Genomic DNA, 21,870 nt, shown 5'->3' with positions numbered 1-21,870 from the left:
TCTTGTCTTGCATTATCCAAAATGTACTTCTGTAGTTGGAACAAACACATCACCTCACTTTTATTTAGAGCCTGTGTATGGGTATAACTCTGCATTGTGTTGTATTGTGGTTCCCAGGGTTTGTCTTTCAGCAATTTATTTCAAGGCACCAGCTCTATGTGTAGAAAAACAAAGCATTCACACAGTCTCTCTTGCATAAATGCTATCTGTGCCTGTGTAATACAATGAATAGAGTCACTAAGTGCCCCGCGTTACAGTAGCTAGCATTGTTTCTGCACTCTCGCGTTGCAAGCAACACAACAGGCCTGCCACACACATGCCTTGACAAACTTCTAGTTAGCAGATTAATGCATGAAAATTAACAAAACTTTAGCTCTAAAACATACTGTAAAAACATGAATACAGTCACTTACTTTTGTTTAAAGTAACTTTGCGTCACATATAGTAAAGAAAATACTTTTTACTGCTGACTCGTCCACGGCAGTACATTGCTTAGCTTCCGAGTCAGTACTCCTGCCTGCTTCTCCAAACTAGGGGTGTGCCGACCGTCATCTACTGTAGGTAATACACTGACTATGGATAAGTATCTCATGCAACCCCACTTCAAAAGATCCAAACTATCCCTTCAAAAGCGGATTTGTTGTACCAAAGGCACGACAGTTGGAGGAATTGAAGCTTTAAAGCTGGTATGAGAATCAAGCAGCATTTAAATATATAATCATTTAGTAAAATCAACAGGCAATACAGAATTAGCTTGATAAGATAAGATAAGATAGACTTTATTAATCCTACACTGGGGAAATTCCCTTGTTACAGCAGCTCAAAAGAAAAATTCACACACATCAGAATAACACAAATACACATTAAATAGACAAAGGAAAAGAAATTACAAAAAGTATTATAAGAAATAGAAAAAATTGAATTAGAGTTATAATTATAATAGTAATATAGACACTATAAACACCCTTATATAAACAGACAGTATATATAGACAGCTATACAGATGAGTAAGGTGCAGATAAATGAACATATTGCACAGTTGGAGGTGACACAGAGTAATAAATAAATAAATAAATATGCATTGTGGAGAATGTTGTCAAGATAACACTCAAGTCTCTAAGTCTGAACCGTCAGTGAGCTCTAAGGCATCGCTCTCAGTTTGTCTCTCTTTTTTTTTAATGATCTGCAGGTTGTTCCAAAAAAAGAAGTGAAGGAGAGCGAAAAGGTGGATCTCAAAGACCATCTGTTTGTTGTTGAGGAGCCCAAAGGAAGCTCTCCGTCGTGGAGGAAACCACCAAGTAGAAGACTCTTTTACTTCCTCTCTCCCTTCCAGTGTACCACCGATTACTGAGCAAAAACAAAGAGAGCCGTTTGTCCTGAAATTGGTGCTTTGAAAAACAAGTATGAGGGAGGCTAGCACTGAAAGTTGTCCATTTTAACTTTGTACTCACTTTTATAAGTTGTTCTCCCCAGTTGTGAGTCTTACTGAAACTCCCTTTCTTGTGTTTGTTGTTTTGTTTACAGTCATCCATTTTTGATTGTTCACTGACTTCCACTACACCGTGGCACCTTTGCCATTTTGCCATAGATATCATTTGTACAGTGGTGTTTATTAATTCATCAACAGGTGCTTGTATCTCTGTATGAATGACCATCACTTTCTTTTCTTTTTTGTCAAACTTGTCCTGTTTTGGAATAAACGTGAACTCTTTTTTACCTTCTATATTGTAGCAGGAAAGATTTTGTATCTTGTAGGTTTAGCAATAACACACATTCTTAAGTTTTTTCATCCTTCGACACTAAATTCACGATCGGATACATGCATATATATACAGAGTTTATGGGATACGTGCACATGTAAATCATTGTAAAGTAAAATGGGTCTTATGTACTGTAAGGCAGCTTTTGTGTCCAGTATATCCTCTGTGCCATTTAAAGAGATTATTGATTTACAGGTGGCATGAATAATTATTGTGCAATAACTGTGATTATTACCAGACTTGGTAAGCCACTCCTAACTGAGATTTATCTAGAAAATATACTGAGACCAAGATGTTACCAAGAGATTTTACCAAAGTTAAAATCAGTCCTCAGAAATGTTATGTTCTCAACAGACAAACAGAATGTCACCAGTTTTTATTCGAACAGAGTGGGAATGAAATCAAAAATAATGCTAGAATTGTTGTTCAGTCTATTTTATAGTTTATGAGATCAGAGATTTAGCATACATTTTATTGTTCCTTTTAAATATTATGTTTTCTTTCTAAGATGTGCAGATTATTATTTATTCCTTGTATAACAGCTGAATATTAGCACATAGTTCATGTAGATCCTGGTTTCTGTTTTGACAATCATTTTGAGAAGTTATTATGAGACTAAGTAGAATGTTTCACTTCCTGTTATCCTCCGTACCTGTAATGAAAATGTTGATAAAAGTGACTATTACTTTTCTATCGTCTCCATCTTTGGTGCTAAGCGCTCCTTGTTGTGTGTGTGTGTTTTTTTTTTGCCCTACACTTCCCTGAGATCACTTCTTTGTGTCACTGATACCGTCTTGTGTTTCTGTTCTTTTTTGATTTTTCCGTAGGTGGCTTTCTTTTCTTTGTTTGTTCAACAGTGCAGGCTTTACCTCTTTTTTTCCCTTCAATTTATCCTAACTAAATCCAAAACATAAAACGCATCACTTCCTGTGTGCAAGAGGGTTTTTTTTCTCTATCCGGACTCTCTATGTTGAAACAGCGAATGAAAAGCTGTCATGACATTAATATGTTGCATTTTTTTAATGATTATTCCTTTATGGCTTTATTGACAGAAAGTGATCACTTTTCATAACATTACATCTTATTGCACAAGTCCAGCAGAGCAAAATCCTTCTACATGCATAAAATGTGTCACGCATTTCCTAAATAACCTGTTAGCACTTAGGTCACATAATGCCAAAGCTTTTGTATTAGGTCACCTCTGGGCTCAGGTTTTATAGGACGCTCGCTCATCAAGCAGAACATCTCAATACAACTGATCCCTTTTTGTATCTATAAATCACAGGTACTCTTTCTTAATTGACTGAACATTTTTGAAGCTTATGGTCCTGTACTTACCGTCAAGATAAAAAAGAGACAACAAACTGTTATGATATGCAATTGTTATACATACTATATTTGTATAAATAAATCTATGTGCTTGTGTACAGTGAATGCTTTATTGACCCTTTCTTCATTCCCCACACTACCTTTTTATCATTTAGTTAACTCTGACCAGGAGCACAGGAAATCATGTTAGTAGTGTAACACCCAGATTTGTCATCTTCTGAATAATTATAATAATAATAATAATAATAATTATTATTATTATTATTATTATTATTATTTGCAAAGAAGTACATGAAAATATAGATTTGCAAAAATACAGATGGTTTGAGGGATGTGTACATCCAAGCCCTCCCAAAGAGATAAAAATGATTTATTTATAAAAGGTTTTGGTGGGAGCATAGAGTTCAGCAGATTGTGGCAGTGTACATTGCATTAGGGAGTCTAAAAGGGATAGTTTGGATTTTTTGAAATGGGGTTGCATGAGGTACTTCTTCATAGTGTCAGTGTATTACCTACAGTAGATGCCGGTCGGCACATCCCCAGTTTGGAGAAGCAGACAGGAGTCCCGACACGGAAGAAAAGAAATGTGCTGCTGTGGAATGGGGATAGCAGCTAAACATATTTTAGACACCTAAAAAAAATGCCCAACAAAAAAAAAAAAATCTGTATCAGTTTAAGTGTGCGATATATTTAGAAATGTTTCGCTTCTTTGGGAACTGAAGCCATTATATCTATTTATGCTCTCTTCCAAACTACCAGACTCCTTTGACAAAAATTGTAATTTTACCTCGCAGAACACAGCTTTAAAGAGAGCAATATGACGACTTCAGTTCATTCTCTTAAAGGCACTGTTTTACTGCAAGGTAAAACCTTGAAAATATTTTAAATATAGCGTACACTTATACAGATAATAATGTTTTTTTAGGGGGGCATTTTTTTAGGTGGCTAAAATACATTTAGCTGCTGACCCCTTCCAGAGCAGTACATTGCTTAGCTTCCATGTCGGTACTCTTCCCTGCTTCTCCAAATTTGGGGGTGTGCCGACCCCAATCTACATATAGGTAATACACTGACTATGGATAATTCCCTTATACAACCCCATTTAAAAATAACCAAACTATCCCTTTATCCGATCATACAGGAAAAACTTGTTAAATCAGCTGTTTAAGCTCTATGTGGCGATACTTAGAACTTTGAACATTAGAGTCTTAAATACTGGATTGTTTAACTTTAGAATGTTAACTCCATTCATGCTGATAATACGAAAAAATGACTGAGGTTACCTCACTCTTCAATGATAGCTATGTGTCTCTTGGTTTGATACCCAGTCAGGTACCTAGAATAATTACAATATCGGCAAAAGTATAGCAGCATGCAGCATAATAATTTTACAGTAAAAACTGTGATGTGTTTATTTCTCATAACAATGATACAACAGCCTGCCTCTGATTGCCTCTCAGTGATAAGTGCAGCTGCTGAAAGCGAGGTGATTAGAATAGAATAGAATACAATGCCTTTTATTGTCATTATACCCATGTACAACGAGATTGAAGCAACTCCTTTTCCAGTGTCAACATGTACGTAAGAGAAATGTAACAACATGGAATAAAATAAGTAGTGCAATATAAAAAAGGGGGGGGGGGGGGGAAGGTGCACAGTTCTGAGACGCTATATACATATATAAAAATAGAAAGATAAATATGGTTTGTATACAGTGTGATACGCAGTGTGAAATAATGATATTGCACAGTAATGAAATTGCACAGAATTTTCAGTGTTATCAAAAGTATTAAATATTAAATATTAAATAAATTGTGTGCACCGAAAGGCCCCTCTGAAGACTTTTAGCCCTGGAACAGAAAGTCAATGACCTTTTGTTAGCTCAATACAGAGAGCTCACACTGCAACTAACCAAGAGACTCTTGTGAATGGAAGGTATTAAACTCAAACGGTGACAGTAGAAGCACAAATCAGTGCTGTTTCTTCAACGGCAACATGTTGTACATGGTGTTATGTGCAATAAAATCCCCATTGGAGCTATTCTCCAGCAAAGAACCAATTCTAAAGCAACTGACCAAAGCCTGAAGTGGCAAAACTCAAGAGTGCAGGTGACATTAATGCAGGTGACAGATCCCTCACCCGTGTCCATGGCTGTTAATCAGGAGAAAAGAGCCTGAATGTAACACCTCCTCAGGATCACATCACAGGAGCGAAATAAATGTGGATCTATACAGGTGTTATGTGATTAAATGCTCTAAACTCCATAAACCAAAGAATCAACTACATTATATCATCTCCTTTTTTCTGTCTTTGCAGATCCTTGCTTAGACAGCTGTACAACATGACAGATTTTGCCAGAGGGCAGATTCAATTCTCCAAAGATCCCAGTTAAACTTTCCCCTCAAATATAAAGTACCTTCAAGAGTCATGTTAGGATTATGATAGGCACTATATATAGTTCCCTGAAGTAAAAACCTGCCCATTCAATTTAATTACATTCAAATCCAAATATAGGAGCTAGAAATGTAGTGTTGATGTAGGAAATGCAAGAAACACCTCATCCTTGTGGTCTCACTGAGTACTACAGTCATGACTGCGCTGGTATTTGAGTCATGCTATCCCAGAGTCAATTTTCTTTTAATAATATCCATGCTCTGCCAAGATTCAAATTCAAATCAATAAATAATGAAAGTCAGATTTAATAAAAGTCTCTCTCTCTGTTTATCTTTCATTTCCCCTGATTTCATGTTCGGCCTCAACAACCTAGATGCAGACTCATAGTATGTGTTTGTGTTGACACTCCAGGCTCAGTGAGCGAGCGATTTATGAATCACAACCAAAGTGTAAGCCATGGAAAATGACACCAGTGACATTTGGAGTGTCGTACGCACGCAGCCGTGGTGGTTGGTGAAATACAAGCCACTGCTGGAATGTCCACAGTGTTTCACAGTACCGGAGCAGAGAGTCGGAACCACTGTGGAACCGCTAGTATTGTTTTACTCTGAGCTTCTCTCCAGCGGTAGAATAAGAAAGTGCTGTTGGATAGGTGGATGTATATGTGCATAAATTGAATCTGTATTTTTTGTCGTTTTTCGAATGGAACTGACTCATTTTTGCAGCGAGCGTCTCACCTGCTAACTCGCTTCCAAGTGGGCCATTTTTTATGCATTATGAGTAGTATTTTTCTTTTAATAATTTAATAATTTTTATCCTTTTTTCAAAACTCTACACACAATTCCCAAAACTGCACACACAAAATGCAAAATGCCTCACATCTCCTTCAAAATGAACACTGCATTCAAAATGCCATAAACACATCTCAAAATGAAGCATTTGCATCAAATGGCAAACACTTTTTTCAGAACAGTAAATTTTTGGATATACCACGTACACACAGTTGTTCTAAATCTAAAGCTATTTTGCCTTTCATAGGCTTATATCTACATTTACAATGTTCTAGAGTGAAAGTAATCTGCTGAGAGTGGTTGAAAAGTGCACTGTAAACAACAATGCAATGTTACAGTAAAACAGAAAATAATTATTGGGCAAAACATTACGTTTGTAAGAGAAGCACAGTGTTGTACACAGTAGCATGAAACAAGAAAACAAAACTACAAACATATAGGTATCATTTTTAGTGTGTGTGTGTGTGTGTGTGTGTGTGTGTGTGTGTGTGTGTGTGTGTGTGTGTGTGTGTGTTTGTGCGTGCTTGTGTGTGGGGTATTGTATGTCTGTACAAAGTCTGATTGATTGATAATGCTGAAATAGTCATTAGATAGTTGCATGCCTGTTCTCATTTCTGAGGGTTTGAAGTATGGACGCCACTGTAAAGCTATTCAAGATGGGCTTCTCTCATTGGTCAATCCGTGGCTGATCACATGATGAATAAGTGTGGCCCTGATCTCATCAGAGATGGCTCTCCTTCTTTCTCTTCTTCCCTCCTCCTCCTCCCCTTGCTTTCTGTCTATTGTTGGTATCCATTGTTCAAAACAGGTAATCTGACCTTTGACCTATGTATACGCCAACACTAAAGCAGTGATTGGTTAGTGTTCAGTTAAGCATAATGTGTTTGCACATGTGAGGAGTGTGTAGGTGTGCCCTGGTAAATAAGTGTAGCATTTTGATTGGTTGTGTTTGGAAAAGGAAAGCAAGTCACTTCCTGTTAGATTTGTGTGTCTTAGGTAGAGAATTGTGTGTAGTGTTTTGAAAAAAGTGTTTTATGCAATTGAAAACTGAGTGAAAGACTGAGAAATAGCTTATGGTTTTGGAGATTTGGTGTGTAGACATGAAAATATTTTGTGTGTAAGCAGTTGGAAAAAACTGTAAATACCTTTTGCTAATAATAGTTATGTACTTTTACATTTTCAATACAGGGCTCTTACTTCTAATGGAATATTTTTATACTGCTTCTTTTATTTAAGGATCTGAATACTTCTCCCACCACTGGAGGTACTTTACTTGAGTGTTTCCATTTTGTGCCACTTTATACTTCTACTCCACTTCATTTTAGAGGGAATTATTGTACTTCCACTTTTGATACTTTATTTAGTAGAGAGCACTTCTGTAGTTTTTGAATGCAGGACTTTGAATGCTGGTATTTCCACTTTTACTTAAGGAGCTGATTCTAACTTTCACCACTGTTGACAAGGAATAACAACAGTAAAATGGCTTTAGTTTCTCATCAGCATTTCAAACAATAATAAAGAATATAATGCTCAAGAGCAAAACGATAATATATTGAGACACCATTATAAGGAATCCTATAAGAGAGGTACAGGTAGATATTTTCTATTTATTTGTAAAATAACAAAGGCCGAGCAAAAGCAGAAGAAGACATTATAGGAAAGGAAATTTGAATGAATGTAATCATATGAACTCCGAAACCTTATTGTTATTCGTCACATACAATTGACATTACAATGTAGTGAAATTCAATTACTGCATTTAACCCGTCCTATGGGAGCAGTGGACAGCTATACATACAGCATCCGGGGAGCAACTTGGGGTTCAGTGTCTTGCTCAGGGACACTTTGACATCTTGTGGTTGAGGGGCGGCCACTCTATACCTCCGAGCCACAGCCACACATTAGAATAATAACCACAAAAGATATTATATTATATAGATCTTTCTGTGTAAGTATTGTGATTTTTACAATTGTATTGCCTCTCAATAGACTACATAAACTGAATATAAACCCAGCATGGTCAAAGACACGATGCAGTAGGACACACATGTTATCCCCCTCCCCCTCAAGCACAATTAGAGGCTATTTGTTCTCAACTCTGGTGTTGATGGTATAATCAAGGGTGTTAATGATGACTCACATTTGGAAGAACAAACAGGTACACACAGCGCTGCTTCCCCCTAAACACTCCCAGGCACATAAAAAATACAAAGAGTTGTGAACAAAGACGGACAAATGTGTTTTTAATGAGTAAACTGAAATATTTTCATTAATTGTTAACATGTTTGTCTTCTTTTGTTTAAAACCTTGCTATGATGCAGGGGGGGAAAAACATATTTTAGAAGGATGAAATGTCCCTTTACATTGCTGTAATGACTCAGACGCAGTAGGCTACATGAGTTATTACAGCACTGTCGAATGATTAATGATATCAGTTGACCTCTATCAGTTTCTAATGTGATCTCCACACCTTGTTAGCTGGAGACAGTCTAGAATGTTCTGGACGAGCCCTGCGCGAGACGTGATAAATGACTTGCCCTTTTATTTTGATGAAGCCACCTTTTTGGACTTGTATTTATTAGCATGCAAAAGCACAAGAACCTGCTACAGTATCTTAAATGATTAATTTAGCTGATGATGCATCTTTTAACAGTTGCAAACCCACTAAACTGTGACTGATAAGTGTTATAATGATGGCAACTGCTCTCACCGTTAGATATTGTGTTACTCTGTTTCATTTCTCCAAAACAAAATGTGTAAAAATGACAACAGTGTCAGCTAGTCATCGGGTTTTTGGTGTTTCATGTTCATGCTGTCTTCACGAGTGAACAACACAACCCTAAGTGACCATATTTCTTGACTATTTTAGCTAATTACACCTCCTACGTTAACCTGATGATTAATATTTGAACACATGGTCACAAAGAAACAGAAAAGGAAGAAGAAATAAATCCAAAATGGCTCAAAGTTTTATACAAAACTGTGAAAGATTTAATGGCAACATGTAAAGTAAATAATTAAAACTGCTTAAATACCACTTCATGTTGGAATAATGCAACATTACATTAACTGTCATAATTAAATATGTCTCATTGGGTATAATAGCATGTATAGAATAAATGGGCATTTACATTACATATTTACAATCTCATGTACAATATAAAAGCTGCTTGCCGCAGGTCTTTAGATACGGCTGAGTCTTCTTCAGATTTGCACAACACTAGTTCTTATCTCTTGTTGCAAATGCAGCTGGTGTGTGGTGAAAGCAGGGTGCCTGCCCGTGGCAATATATCCACGTCACAGCAAAGTTTCCTTCACAGGACGTGGTAGACGGGCCTGGATCCAGGGCTCTCCGGCGTGCAGGGCTGCGAGTCGGAGCTGCCGAGGGAGAAGGTGGCCATGTCTCTCAAAGCTGGCGGTCCGCAGCTGGACTCCACCGAGGACAGACGGTCCACGATGCTGGAGAGACACTCCAGACTGGAGGCTCCAGCTGCCTTGTTGCCTAAACTGTCTGATAAGAGGAAGACAGAGGACATGTGTTTATTAAAAAACACAAACAAAACATGTTTTTTTATCTATATGTTTTATCAGCTTTACATTTATATCATAATATACTTAAATCCTGGTACTTAGGACTCCCAGAGGCAAAATAAAACATACATTCAAAATAATCTACCATTCAGTTATTGGGTTTTTAAAGCACTACGCTGACACAAATGCATGTCATATTCACATCAGACTGCTGTTGCTCTCAAAAGGTCTTACCGTTCCTCGCATATGAATAACTGTTGCTGTAGTTTGCATTCAGATGGTGCCACACTGGACTGTTGCTGTCGGCCTGCAAGGAAACCAGAAATCAACTTTACCCTTGAATTCTTGCAAACAGAAAATGATGTGTTATGTTTGCATAAGTATATATGGGAAAGGAATAAGCAGGACAAATTGCAAAAAAACAACCAATGTCCTTCAAGATATTCTGGACAGGCTAATAAATCCTGAATTCCAAAGTTATGGGCTTCTTTATTTCACGTCCACCTTAAAGCCAAAGTGGCAGTATATGCACTCCCTTCCCCTGCCTGGATCTGAGCGTGCCGAATCGATTGTATCAGTGGAAGCAACACCAGTTTGTGCAAGATGACACTTTCTCCTAGTAAATCTGCAGAAAATCCTGGCAGCGGTGCAGAACATGCAGTCAGGATGGAATGCAGAAAAGCGCCCGGTTTTTCCTGCCAGACTTCAGTAAGGTGGATTTAGCTCGGTTTATTAGGGCTATAAAGTGTCCGGTGGTGAGAAAGCCATTACTCCAGCCAGCATGATAAGTTCTTTTGTATTAGCTACACTGTCTCCTTCAGACTGTTGTTGAGAATAACTAATTCAACCTGACCTTTAATAACACTCATCACACACAGAGGACAGAGATACTAGATTTCTGTATTTAAGAACAATGGGAGAGTGTGACATGCATGGAGAAGCATCGTAATTGAGGTCTTGGGGCAAAACAAGCTTATTTGAAAAATAGGTTTCTAAATTGGAATTGCAGGTTCTATTTTGAAATGAAATGCTCCACATGGTAATGAGAAATAACAGGGCTTAAATGTAAGACTCTGGAGATACAACAATAAAGGTCTTTTCAGGTGAAGTTTCTAAAAGATGAAGTTCTGGCTCGCATGCAGTTGTAGTTGTTTCCCTCGCTGACATTGCATTGGTTTCAGAGCTGGAGCAAGACTCTGCAGAACCAGATGTCTGCATGAAGAGGCTGAACATGTGGATGAGAGGTCTTACCATGCCATCTGAGCAGCTGGACAGCGGGCTCCCGGGCTCAGAGCTGCTCTCTCCAGGTAGGCCGTAGTAGTTTTCCACCTGCTCTCGTAGCAGATCCTGCAGGCTCTCGATGTACTGGATGGCGTTGCGCAGGATCTCCACCTTGGGCAGACGTTGGCTGGGGTTGGCCGAGGTGCAGCGCCTCAAAGCCTCAAAAGCGTGGTTGACCTTCTTCAGCCGCCGGCGCTCGCGCATGGTGGCGGCCCGTCTACGGTCCACAAAGTTGGACTTGCGCTTACAGGCCTTGCAGGCCCACTGGAGGCAGTGTCCCGGCTGGTGGGGGGCTCCAGGGATCCTCACATGCTCATCCTCCTCAGAGCCATCGAGCTCCAAGCCGGCGCCAAACTCCAGGCTGTCTGGAGATGAAGCACAGTCGTAGTAGACCTGGGATGGTGAGAAGACGTCCATATTTGCTGAAGAAAATAGGTCTGAATTGATGTAGAGATGGGCGCAAAGGAAGGAAGGAGGGTAGAGGAGTGAGGTGAGAGAGAGGAGACCTCTGAGTGATATGAGGAGTCTGTTGCCCCGGGCCCCCCTTATATGCCCCCAGGCCAGAGCCCAGGGCCCACATTGGCCAGATCTAATTACCATGGCCCATTGGCCCAGCCAGAAGGCAGGCTGGGGTTAGCTCAGCTCCCTCCCTGCCCCATCCCAACACGCTGCTTCTCACCCCCCAGTACCCTGCAGAGTTTCCCACATCTGCACTTACTGGTGTTTTCCTACTCATCACCACTCTCTCCTTCCAACTGCCCTTCTCCTGCAATGCCATGATGAATACAATGCTTGGGAATGTTTCAGGAGTGTGGGTGAATATTTGCAGTTGTAACCACATCAATGACTTCTTTTTGAATAATCACAACAGCTTTATTTTTGCTTGATTTATCTGTAACCGGCCTACAGGCATCATATCAAAGCCTGACAACGAAAGTGACACTTTTCTATGGAGACATGCATTTTAAAGAGAGAGTGCTTTGTTAAGTCAAACTGTGCAGAAAAAGAGGGTGATCACTTGTAGGACTATGCAGGCCAATTTTCACGGCGGAGTCAACAGCGTTGCAGATGCAGCCCAGCTGCAAAGGAAGGTGTAACATTTCAAGCCCTGTGAATTCACATTACAGTGGTAAGCCCCTTCTAAACACCCCAAGCTCATCACTGAAGGTGCTGTGAATGAGGGGATCCCTGTTTACCAAAGCTCATCAAAACAGTAATTACACAATTGACACCACTGCACAATTCCCTGCGCCATTTTGCCTCCAAGGACCAAATTTTAACCGTTAAAAGTTATTGACACAATTCAGGTACTTTGATTCAGCACACAACAGATGGCCATTATGGTGCAGGAGTTTTTTTAATGTTTTATTAAGTGGTGGACTGAAAGTTTGAGGGGTTATAAGTAATCTCAGCATGACTATTATTTGTTTCTTTTTTTTAACAGAAAAGAAAATGCAAATGAAAAAGAATGTATTGGATATTTTGAAATGTTTTACAGTGCAAATTAAACCATCACAAGAGGTTTTAGAAATGTTATTAAAAAGGTAGTTTTCTTCAGATTTCGCCTCATTCTGCAGTTTCAAGCTGTTCACATCTGTTTCTGGAAAATAAAAATGGTGACATAGCTTTGGAGTGAAGTTTAATTGTCTCTCTATTTGCAGAATTGCTCTCTCTCAGTCTGAAGGGGGCTTTTTTGCAGTTCGTCCCTGACTTTCAGACTAATTTAACTAATTATGTTGTTGACAGCTTACAAGGATACAATGCGGATATTTCTCACAATGTGTCAAAACGTTTGGCGAGCCCCCTTCTCTGGGAACTGTGCGCACCTAAGAAAACACCAGTATTCATGCTGCCTCTGAATTGCCGTCGGAGTTTGGATTAGGCACAGCTGAAGAAGACATCGGCTCTCCCGCGAATGTAGCTGCTGAGAAGATCAAAGGCTGAGAACAAGGTCGACAATGAGAAAACCTGGTATCAAGCGATAGCTAATTGAGGCTGGAGTTAGATCGGCGCAGCACATGGCGTTTAATACTTATATTGGCGCAGTTATTGCGCGCAGGCCGGTGCTGTGATCAGTGCGCTCGCCTGGTCTCTTGGGAACTCTTCTGAGTTTGCTTTTTTGTTGTTCTCAAGGGTCAGAGACAGAGTTAAGTGAAGGGCAGGAGGTGATCTTTTATGTCCATCACCCATCACGTCTGAAAACCTTATTTCTTCTAAACTGCCTCATGCTTTGACTTAATATGCTGCTTGTTTGGTGCAACACAAACCCCTGACAGAGAGGCGATTTATCACTGACATTCCAGCAAAATAGATACCTCTCTAAAGGTCCTTTAGGTGAAATTAAAGCCCATGTTTAATCACATTTTTATATATTTTAACTGCCAAAATACTGTTTGTGAATTTGGAGTTTTAAGAATGTCTCTGTAACTGTAACTACATTTAAAAATACACATTTATTCAGAGTCCTTCAAAGGAAAATCAATTATGTGAATAGGCCTAAATAAAATTGAATTCAAAAAAATAACTACATTCTTTTTCAAAGCTCAGTGGGTTTTGTTTAAGGCTATCTTTCACCACACATAAAGTCCATTTTACTTTCCCCACAAGAAAAAGTGAAACAAAAAAAGCATTTTGAGTGGCAACAGCATTTGTTTGGCAGTGAGCAGAAAGAGGTGCATGCCAGCCCTGCTGCAGTGAATCCTTTTCCTCGCAGGATATTCAAGGAAAATAAAGTCTGGATAAATCAGAGCATTCAGCCTCCAGGCTTATTCACCCCCCCCCCAAACTGCTTGCCTTTCATCGGCTTTGACTTTTAAAAAACACTGCCTTCAGCCAAATGAGAATTATATGGTGTCATCAGTAACACCGAATTGCCTGTAAAGTTAGAGAAGAGAAAGTCAGGGCTCTCAGAATGTGCCGTTTCTTTGTGGGGAGTGGAGTTTGATGGAGCGAACATATACTGTACTGTATGAGACAGTAAGATTCAAAACACAGCTGGATATTGAGTTTTTACAACAAATACAACTGCAGGTTTATGTGTATGTCAAGTATGTCAAGACAGTATTTTACATTTCAGACAGTAATAAGTACCCACGTTGAACCAAACATTTCTTTGGTCTACAATTTAGGTCAATGCAGTCATTACCAAAGACGTTAAATGAGCAGATACCCATGGAGCTGCAAAATGTAATGAAGTAACACTGCTATCAGATTGAGTGCGTGGGCAGGAGCCCATTAAAACCACATTACTGTTTAGGGGTATCACGTTTCTGTCTGGTTTCTACAGAAAACAGGATATTTGGTCAAAGATATGAATAGTTCTGTTGAAAAGTGCAATATAAGGATAACTGCATGTTTTTCAGCTCTTAATTCAGCTCAGCGGTGAAACAAGTATTCATATCCTTTGCTTACATAAAAGCACCAATACAAATAGGGAAAAATAATACTACATGACGAGTAAGTCCAGCTTTCAAAATTTTACTTAAAAGTACAGAAGTAATGCAGTTAAATGTATTAAAAGTATAAAATATGTAGTTGTGCAGAATGGCCCCATTTATAATTTATATCTTTGGATAAGTATTAGTGATACTTAAGCAATTAAGCAGCATTTTAATGATGTAGTGGGTCCAGTTGAATTTTAACTACTTGACTTAAAATTTTTGACTTAAATTTTGACAGGACAGCTAGGTGAGAGAGAGGGGGAAGAAATGCAGGAAATCGTCACAGGTCAGATTCAAACCCTGGACCTCTGCACCGAGGCATAAACCTCTCAGTACATGTGCGCCTGCCCTACCACTGAGCCAACCCGGCCACAGCATCTCAGCATCCTTAACCAGTCACTCAACACACTTTTTAGGCACAAAAAAACTCAGTTTGCACTCTCCCTCTGGTTCTTTGAAATAGCTTTGTTTTCCCCTTATTGTATGTTACATTGTAGTCTTGACCTTCTAATAAACCTGACACACGTGACAGTTTGCATGGACGTGTGTGTGTGTGTGTGTGTGTGTGCAGGCCTGAGAGATGAGGCAGAGTCCCAAAGGTCAACCAGGGCTTTGTGTCGTCCACAGAGATCTGAGGGAGACCAGCACACCTCGACATCATCAACAAACGCCCCCCTCTCATGTCAAAACACGACAAACAAGACTCAATGGATTTCCATGCCGTTAGCATCACGTCACACATTTTAATAGCTCGCATGTAAACACTCTACCACGTGACGACGAAGCAAGTGATGATGAATTAAGACCTAATGGCTTGGATAACTTCGTTATCCCAACGGGCTTTGCACCCACAATCCTGCTGCCCAAGTTTCCATATCCCCAACATATGATAGGAGAGGAGAGGCATGCTGTGTTTTGGAGGGGACTCGAGTTACTGCTGTGGGATCAGTCCTGCTGGAGGCCAGTTGGAACAAAGAGAAGCAAACTATTCCAGGGCAGTTTAAACTGATTTTATGGACTTGTAATAGCCGTGAATGCAGGGGGAACTGGTAAACCTTGAACTGGTAATGGTTTTGGTGTAAAACACAGAGATACAGTGAGGGGTAGAGTGACCTTTTATTTGCAGAAAATGTTTTACCCATGATTTGTGCCGAGTAGAAATTTTAAACTGTTCATGACGATTGTCGTTTTTAACATTGCAATGGTAAAGAAGCTTAAAGATTCTATATGTGGTGTGATGCTTGAATTGCCTCTGTTACATCAAATACATGGATGCACTTTCCTGTCCAGCATGCCCTTAAAGAATTAGGACAATAGTGGTTTAGAGTATTGCAAAAGTTAAATTTATTGGCTTGGTCAGTTATGTACAAATATTTAAATACAATATCAGCTTTCTTAAAGGAATTTATCTGCTTTCGAATATAAAATAAATAAAAGCTAAACATTAAATTATTATAAAATATGTACAAATTTGTTGCTCCTGCTGTACAAATGAAGACTACATAACAACAGAAGCCAGAATGGCTGAATATAGTGGAAATAATTTAGAGATAAATAATGGAAATTTTAAAATTGTTGTCTATAGTCGAGGTCTTCGCTTATGTTTCAGTTTGTGGAGAAGTTGTTTTTGTCGCTGTTGGTGATGCTGTCCACAATGGAGGACAGACGCAGGAGGCTGGAGGATGCAGAAGACTCACTGGTTCCTGAAAAAACAAAGGACAATGACTTACAATGGTTTTATTTTATTTATGTTTTTACTGTTGATTGTATAAATGAAGTTTGACAGATGTACCTTCTCTCTGGTTTATTATTGCTGCTGTGGAATGGTCGGCGGAGGTTGGCCAGGTCTCTGAGGACTTTTTCCAGTGATACTCCAGCTGTAAGTTAACAATGCACGTGTTACCCATACACGTTTTTTGTCAGTTAATATTAAAACCTTATACATAAACATAAGTACATTTGATGAAATTGGCAATTGACAAACTAAAAAAACAACAATCTGGAAACAGGCCTAATATTCTTTTGACAGACATAAAACTCCAAATAAAAAAATAAAAAAAGGAAAGGATGAATCTTATTGGAAGATTATAGGGACATCTTAACAGAAGAATATACTGTACCAACTTAACATGAGGGGCATCCTTACTGAATATCACACTGTTAGCCTCAACTGGAATAAGAATATCATAGTGATACCGAGATATAAAAATATCATATCATAATGTCTTGCAGGAATATTATAGGGATGTTACCGATACAGCTGGGAATAAAAACCATAACATGATGTCATTATAAAAAATATCTGAATAGTCTCCACAGGCACACAGACTGACTCCTATGGAATATCATGGGGACACTATGAGGATTTTATTGGCATCCAGTGATATCTTACATGGTGTTCTTTGTGGGATGATCCGTTTTGCGGTTTCTCCTGCTCGTCCAGCGTCTGCAGCAGATCCTGTAAGCTCTCTATGTAACTAATGGCGCTGCGTAAAATCTCCACCTTGGGTAGCCTCTGGTTGGGGTTGGCCACGGTCTTCCTCTTCAGTACGTCGAAGGCCTCGTTGATCTTCTTGAGCCTCCTCCTCTCCCGGAGCGTGGCGGCCTTGCGTCTATCCGTCGGGGCTGACTTTCTCTTGCAGATCTTGCAGGCCCACATGAGGCACTGGCCGTCGCAGTGCGCCCGGAGACCCGGGGGGGCAAGGACGTGCTCTTCTCCGCTGCTCTCCCCCCCGGTCTCGGACGGAACATTATCCTGGCCCGGGGACAGCGGGCTGTCGTTGCCGTTGTACAGAGGAGACACCCCGGACATGTCCAGGTGCTGTAGTGGTCCATGATCCCCTTCTTCCAAATAACGCAAATCATTGAAAAGATAAGGGTTGGTCTCAAAAAGGTCCATCATATTGTTGCGCCCCTCTCTCTGTTTTGACAGTGGGACTCTGGCATTTAAACAGAGCAACAGGGACACAAGTCACCAGGCTTATATATAGAATGTGAAACTCTACCCAACACTTTGGCTGTCACACTGCATCAAGCATCTCTCTTTTTTCCCAATGGCTCTTTACAACCTACTGACTTTGTGCAGGAAATGCATATACATTAAGGCCTTCAGGAGCGATTGAAATGTCACCTCAGGTTTCATGACAGGTGCTTGAAATATCTGCATCTGGACAAAATGGCTGCACACAGATATTTCCCAGCAATGCCACCGAAAGACATAGTACTGTTGTTCCACAGTTACCACGGCAAAACTCAATGTTAATGCATAGTTCTTTGTGCCACATTCATATAGGAAACACCCGATAAGGGGTTTATAATAATTGGCTTTACTAAGATCAGTAATGGGCCACGTGAAAGAACAACCTTTTTTTGTTGTGTCTGATATGACGATGATGTATATCCTTCGGCAGCATTTAACTGTTTTGCTTGGGTTTCTAGCTTGTTAATAAGGTCAGTCTGCAGTTACCAATAAGTTAACAAATGGATTTTGATTCAGATTTCCTGAAGCTCATTTACAGAATTACAGATGAATATGAGATAAAGGTCAAAACAATTTATGCTGTAGGAGGAGGATATACAACAGACTATGGAATATTTTAACAACCTGTGTCTTTATTAACGCCTTCTTACTCATCTATAACACAGTGATACATTATTTATTAACAACTAAGCATTACTTACATCTATATACACTTAAAGTATGCCTTGGTAGAATGTGGCATTTAAAAGTGGCTATAATCAATATTTCCATATTAACAATGGTTCAAATGTGCAACATATTCTCATCAATGGGTTCGGTATGATATCGTACAAGAACTTATGCACAACAATTTGCACAGAAATTACGGCGACGGGTCACCGCTACCTTACGTGGAATTTGGTGCTCTTCTTGCTTTGCTCCCGTTATAATTCAATTTCAATTCAATTCAATTCAATTTTATTTATAGTATCAAATCATAACAAGAGTTATCTCGAGACACTTTACAGATAGAGTAGGTGTAGACCACACTCTATAAAGCCCCAACAATTCCAATAGTTCCCCCAAGAGCAAGCATTAGCAGTGGCTATTGCGACAGTGGCGAGGAAAAACTCCCTTTTAGGTTATAGTTACTACGGCCATTAGAGGGTACCATCACTACATGCTATGAATGTAAATATGAGTCGTAATTGCTGCTTGAACAAAGGACTTACGGAGGAGGACAGTCTCAAATTACATTGCATTACTTTTTGTAGCTACTCTATATGTACATGATATTTCATGAGAACAGCCTGGTATGTGAAAGGCCTCACTTGTAAAGAGACATCCACGGACAACTATTGTGTATAATGTAGTGTTTTAGTCTCCTTGAGTTCATTGTTTTGGTTTACCGGCAATCTTACCGTTTTGGTTTAGTCTCACTGCTCTCATCAGCTGTTTTCAGTGAAAAGACAGAGAGAGGCACACAAACAAAGTTAGCCCCCAGCTGGTGAATGTCTGCAGCATTTAGCAGCCAAAGAGCCATATATTTCCCTCAGGAGCAAAACAGATCCAGGAGAGTAAATACTTGACTAACATTCATCAGGTGGACACAAACAAGACTCCAAATGAATGTTAATGTTGTTCTGTGTCTGCAGGATGTGTAAATAAGTAACCGTTTGCTAACAAGCTTGACATATCAGATCAAAAGGTGATAATCAATGTTTACAGATTGTTTCCACTGCCCCCAAGAAGCCCCCAAAAAAAACATTTTTTGCAGGTTTAAGTGATTCGACTCTTGATTCGAGAGGTCTTCCTGATTAATTAAATTGTTAGAGCAAAAAAATAGCTTGAACATATTGCCCAACATCTTATCTAAGGTATAATTGTTGAACACTCCCGCTGAGAGTAGAACATCATTCACATACAAAATATAATCCTATACACACTTCAGATGTGTTGTGCCTGTTCTAGCTGGTGGGAATGGTATGTCTGATTGTAACTTCTAGAAAATCCCAACATAAATAGATTGGAATGTACAGTGTCAAAACAGCTTTGTGAAACGCATGCATGAGGTGGTATAAATAGAAATGTGAAAAATTTTCATTGCAACCTGAAAGGTCTATAGTTGGAAACTTCACAGGCCGGAATGTGAGGGGCTGCAGTTCTAGTGGGGTTTTACTTTTACCCTATGGATGTACCTCCCCCTTCCTCACGCCCGACTTCTGTTACGTTGTTGTGGAGTCACCGGGGCTTTTCATCATTCGTCAGGGGGTCTGAAATACTAGTACCAGTCAACATGTTATCTCCAAGTCATTCACGTCATATTATACAGATTGTTATTAAGGGCAGCCAAGTGAGAAAAACTATTAATATATCTCTGAATCATAATTACTTCAACAACAAACTGGTGGCAAAAAGGCTACAGAGCCACCATTGCTGACAGTTATATAATAAATTAAGGAGCTATACACTTTGTTTGTTTGTTTGTATCTGGTTTTATTTTACTTTTTACTTTGTTTTTTTTAACAAACCACCACAAATATTACACAAAAAGCTAATTTCCTTTTACTGTATCTAGCGTGACTGCAAGGCTAGAAAAAAAGAGGCTAACAATCTTGTAATAATGTGTAAAGGATCCAAAGATATAATAACAGGAGGATTTTTGAGTTCTTCACGTTCTGACAACATTGCGTGAATGCACCATATCTAAATTAAATCACACAGTTTTGACATTTTAAGATTTGCATTCTTTTGTGGGTTATTTTTCATTTGTGATGTCCATAACTCTTTATTTCTTCCACTCTGGCTAACTCCTATCTGTCTCACAACCAATAATATAAACACAACTCAGTTATATTGGTCTGTTTTACAATGGGCAGTTTGTCTTGTCAAACGCAGGTGCAAGTGATATCGTTAATGCTTGCGGCATCCCATTTAGGTGAATATGCTGACTCACTGGTATGGGGAGACACTCCAATTAACATTATTAGTTCCACCTGTGCAAGTCACAATGCCTGCTGTGATAAAGCTAACATTTTTTTTTCCATCACTGAGATTCTTGTCAACCAAACTGTGTGCTCAATATAGGCATTTTTCACAGACGTTTTGACTTGCCATTGCAGGGAGGTGTAAATTATGCCAACATGCACAAAATTAGATTTGACAACTAGTGATTTGTAGCCAATAGCTTAGAAAGGTATAATGAGGACAAGTTTTTTATGAACACATCTGCAAAGTAACAAAATGCTGAACATGTAGTGTATGTGTACCTACAATATCAGCTTGTGGCAACGCATCATTAACATTTTTATGATCGTTTGGGCAACTGAAAGCATTAAATATAAAAACCTATCCAGATGTGAGACACAAACCCTGGTGTCTGGTGTCAAAGTCTTGCATTTTGTACCCCCCAGTCATGCAGGTGCACAATTAATATTATTGATTAGTGTTTCCTGTGTCAAAGTGTGGCCCATTGTCTTTCTGTCTCTGCTTGGAATTTCTGTTGATGAAATTTAAGTTTCTTGAGTGTTAAGAGCAGCAAAAATTTTAACTTTTCACTGCTTATATGCAGAAATCAGCACTATGTCATGTACTTTAATTATAAAGACAAACATGACACCTATTCACATTTAAATAAATTATAATTAACATTTTGACCCTAATTAATGTTATGCTATATGCACAATATTTTGGTATTTCCTTACTGCTAATGCAGAAGGATAGAATATTAATGAATATTTCCTTTTAGGAATATAGAAACCTTATAAAAATGCTGAATATATTATTGTAAAACATTTTGTAACACTCATACTCTTCAAATCCTGTTGTCAGTGGAGTAAGAGAGTAAACACATGATTCAAGCTGTGTGTAGTTCATCAAATACTGCAAATGCATTTGATTTTCTTTGGTTTCTTTTTATCCAGAAGGGAGGTACTCTCGGGGGCAGTCACATGTGGAAAACACTATACTGTAGCTTTTATTATTGGTTTGCTGTTTATGAGCTTGCCATGTAGCAGAAATCATAAAAAAAGGAAGTGTGAGTGTGGGTGTGAATGTGGTGCATTAGGCTCTCTCGAGTGGGAGATGTTGGTATCTGAGTGCATTTTGTCAGATAAGATAGATTTTGCATCCCATAGTTACCGTAAAAACTATTCTGCTTTCTAATTTTCATGCAAACAAATAGTCACGGTGCAAAGGAAAAATGACAAACGATGATGAATGAACCATGATAATAAATATATTCAATATAAACACTTGCTCAAATGGCTTATATATTACAATTAAGCCTGACTTTAGGCTATAATTGGCCTCGATCACTGAGCTGAGATGAAGTGAACAGTTTTTCTAGATGAATGGAGTCGTGTCCCTGCTGTGCCCCAATCATG

The 21,870-nt window shown here is 39.0% G+C and overlaps 3 protein-coding genes across 4 annotated transcripts in view; 1 reads left to right on the top strand and 2 right to left on the bottom strand.

The window, feature by feature from the left end:
- Positions 1-3,194, top strand: part of lin7a (lin-7 homolog A (C. elegans)) — a 34,265-nt gene extending 31,071 nt beyond the window's left edge. For both annotated transcript variants that reach the window (XM_031313523.2, XM_031313524.2), the window contains exon 6: positions 1,190-3,194. In XM_031313523.2, the coding sequence (XP_031169383.1) occupies positions 1,190-1,211 (22 nt within the window). In that variant the 3' untranslated portion in view covers positions 1,212-3,194. The remainder of the gene's footprint in view (positions 1-1,189) is intronic.
- Positions 3,195-9,231: 6,037 nt separating this feature from the next.
- On the bottom strand, positions 9,232-11,683 carry myf5 (myogenic factor 5). The gene is made up of 3 exons (XM_031313525.2): positions 11,057-11,683; positions 10,040-10,112; positions 9,232-9,785 (listed from the first exon to the last, which is right to left on the bottom strand). The coding sequence occupies exons 1-3, from the start codon at positions 11,501-11,503 to the stop codon at positions 9,589-9,591; spliced, it is 717 nt and encodes a 238-aa protein (XP_031169385.1). The 5' UTR covers positions 11,504-11,683; the 3' UTR covers positions 9,232-9,588.
- Positions 11,684-15,846: 4,163 nt separating this feature from the next.
- On the bottom strand, positions 15,847-17,484 carry myf6 (myogenic factor 6). The gene is made up of 3 exons (XM_031313716.2): positions 16,919-17,484; positions 16,319-16,403; positions 15,847-16,229 (listed from the first exon to the last, which is right to left on the bottom strand). Exons 1-3 carry the CDS (start codon positions 17,426-17,428, stop codon positions 16,132-16,134), a joined length of 693 nt encoding a protein of 230 aa, XP_031169576.1. The 5' UTR covers positions 17,429-17,484; the 3' UTR covers positions 15,847-16,131.
- Between the last annotated feature and the right edge of the window lie 4,386 nt (positions 17,485-21,870).

This window comes from Sander lucioperca, chromosome 20 (genome assembly GCF_008315115.2).
Source record: "Sander lucioperca isolate FBNREF2018 chromosome 20, SLUC_FBN_1.2, whole genome shotgun sequence".
NCBI lineage: Eukaryota > Metazoa > Chordata > Actinopteri > Perciformes > Percidae > Sander > Sander lucioperca.
The sequence above is the reverse complement of the archived record's forward strand: the minus strand, read 5'-3'. Positions and strand labels throughout refer to the sequence as shown.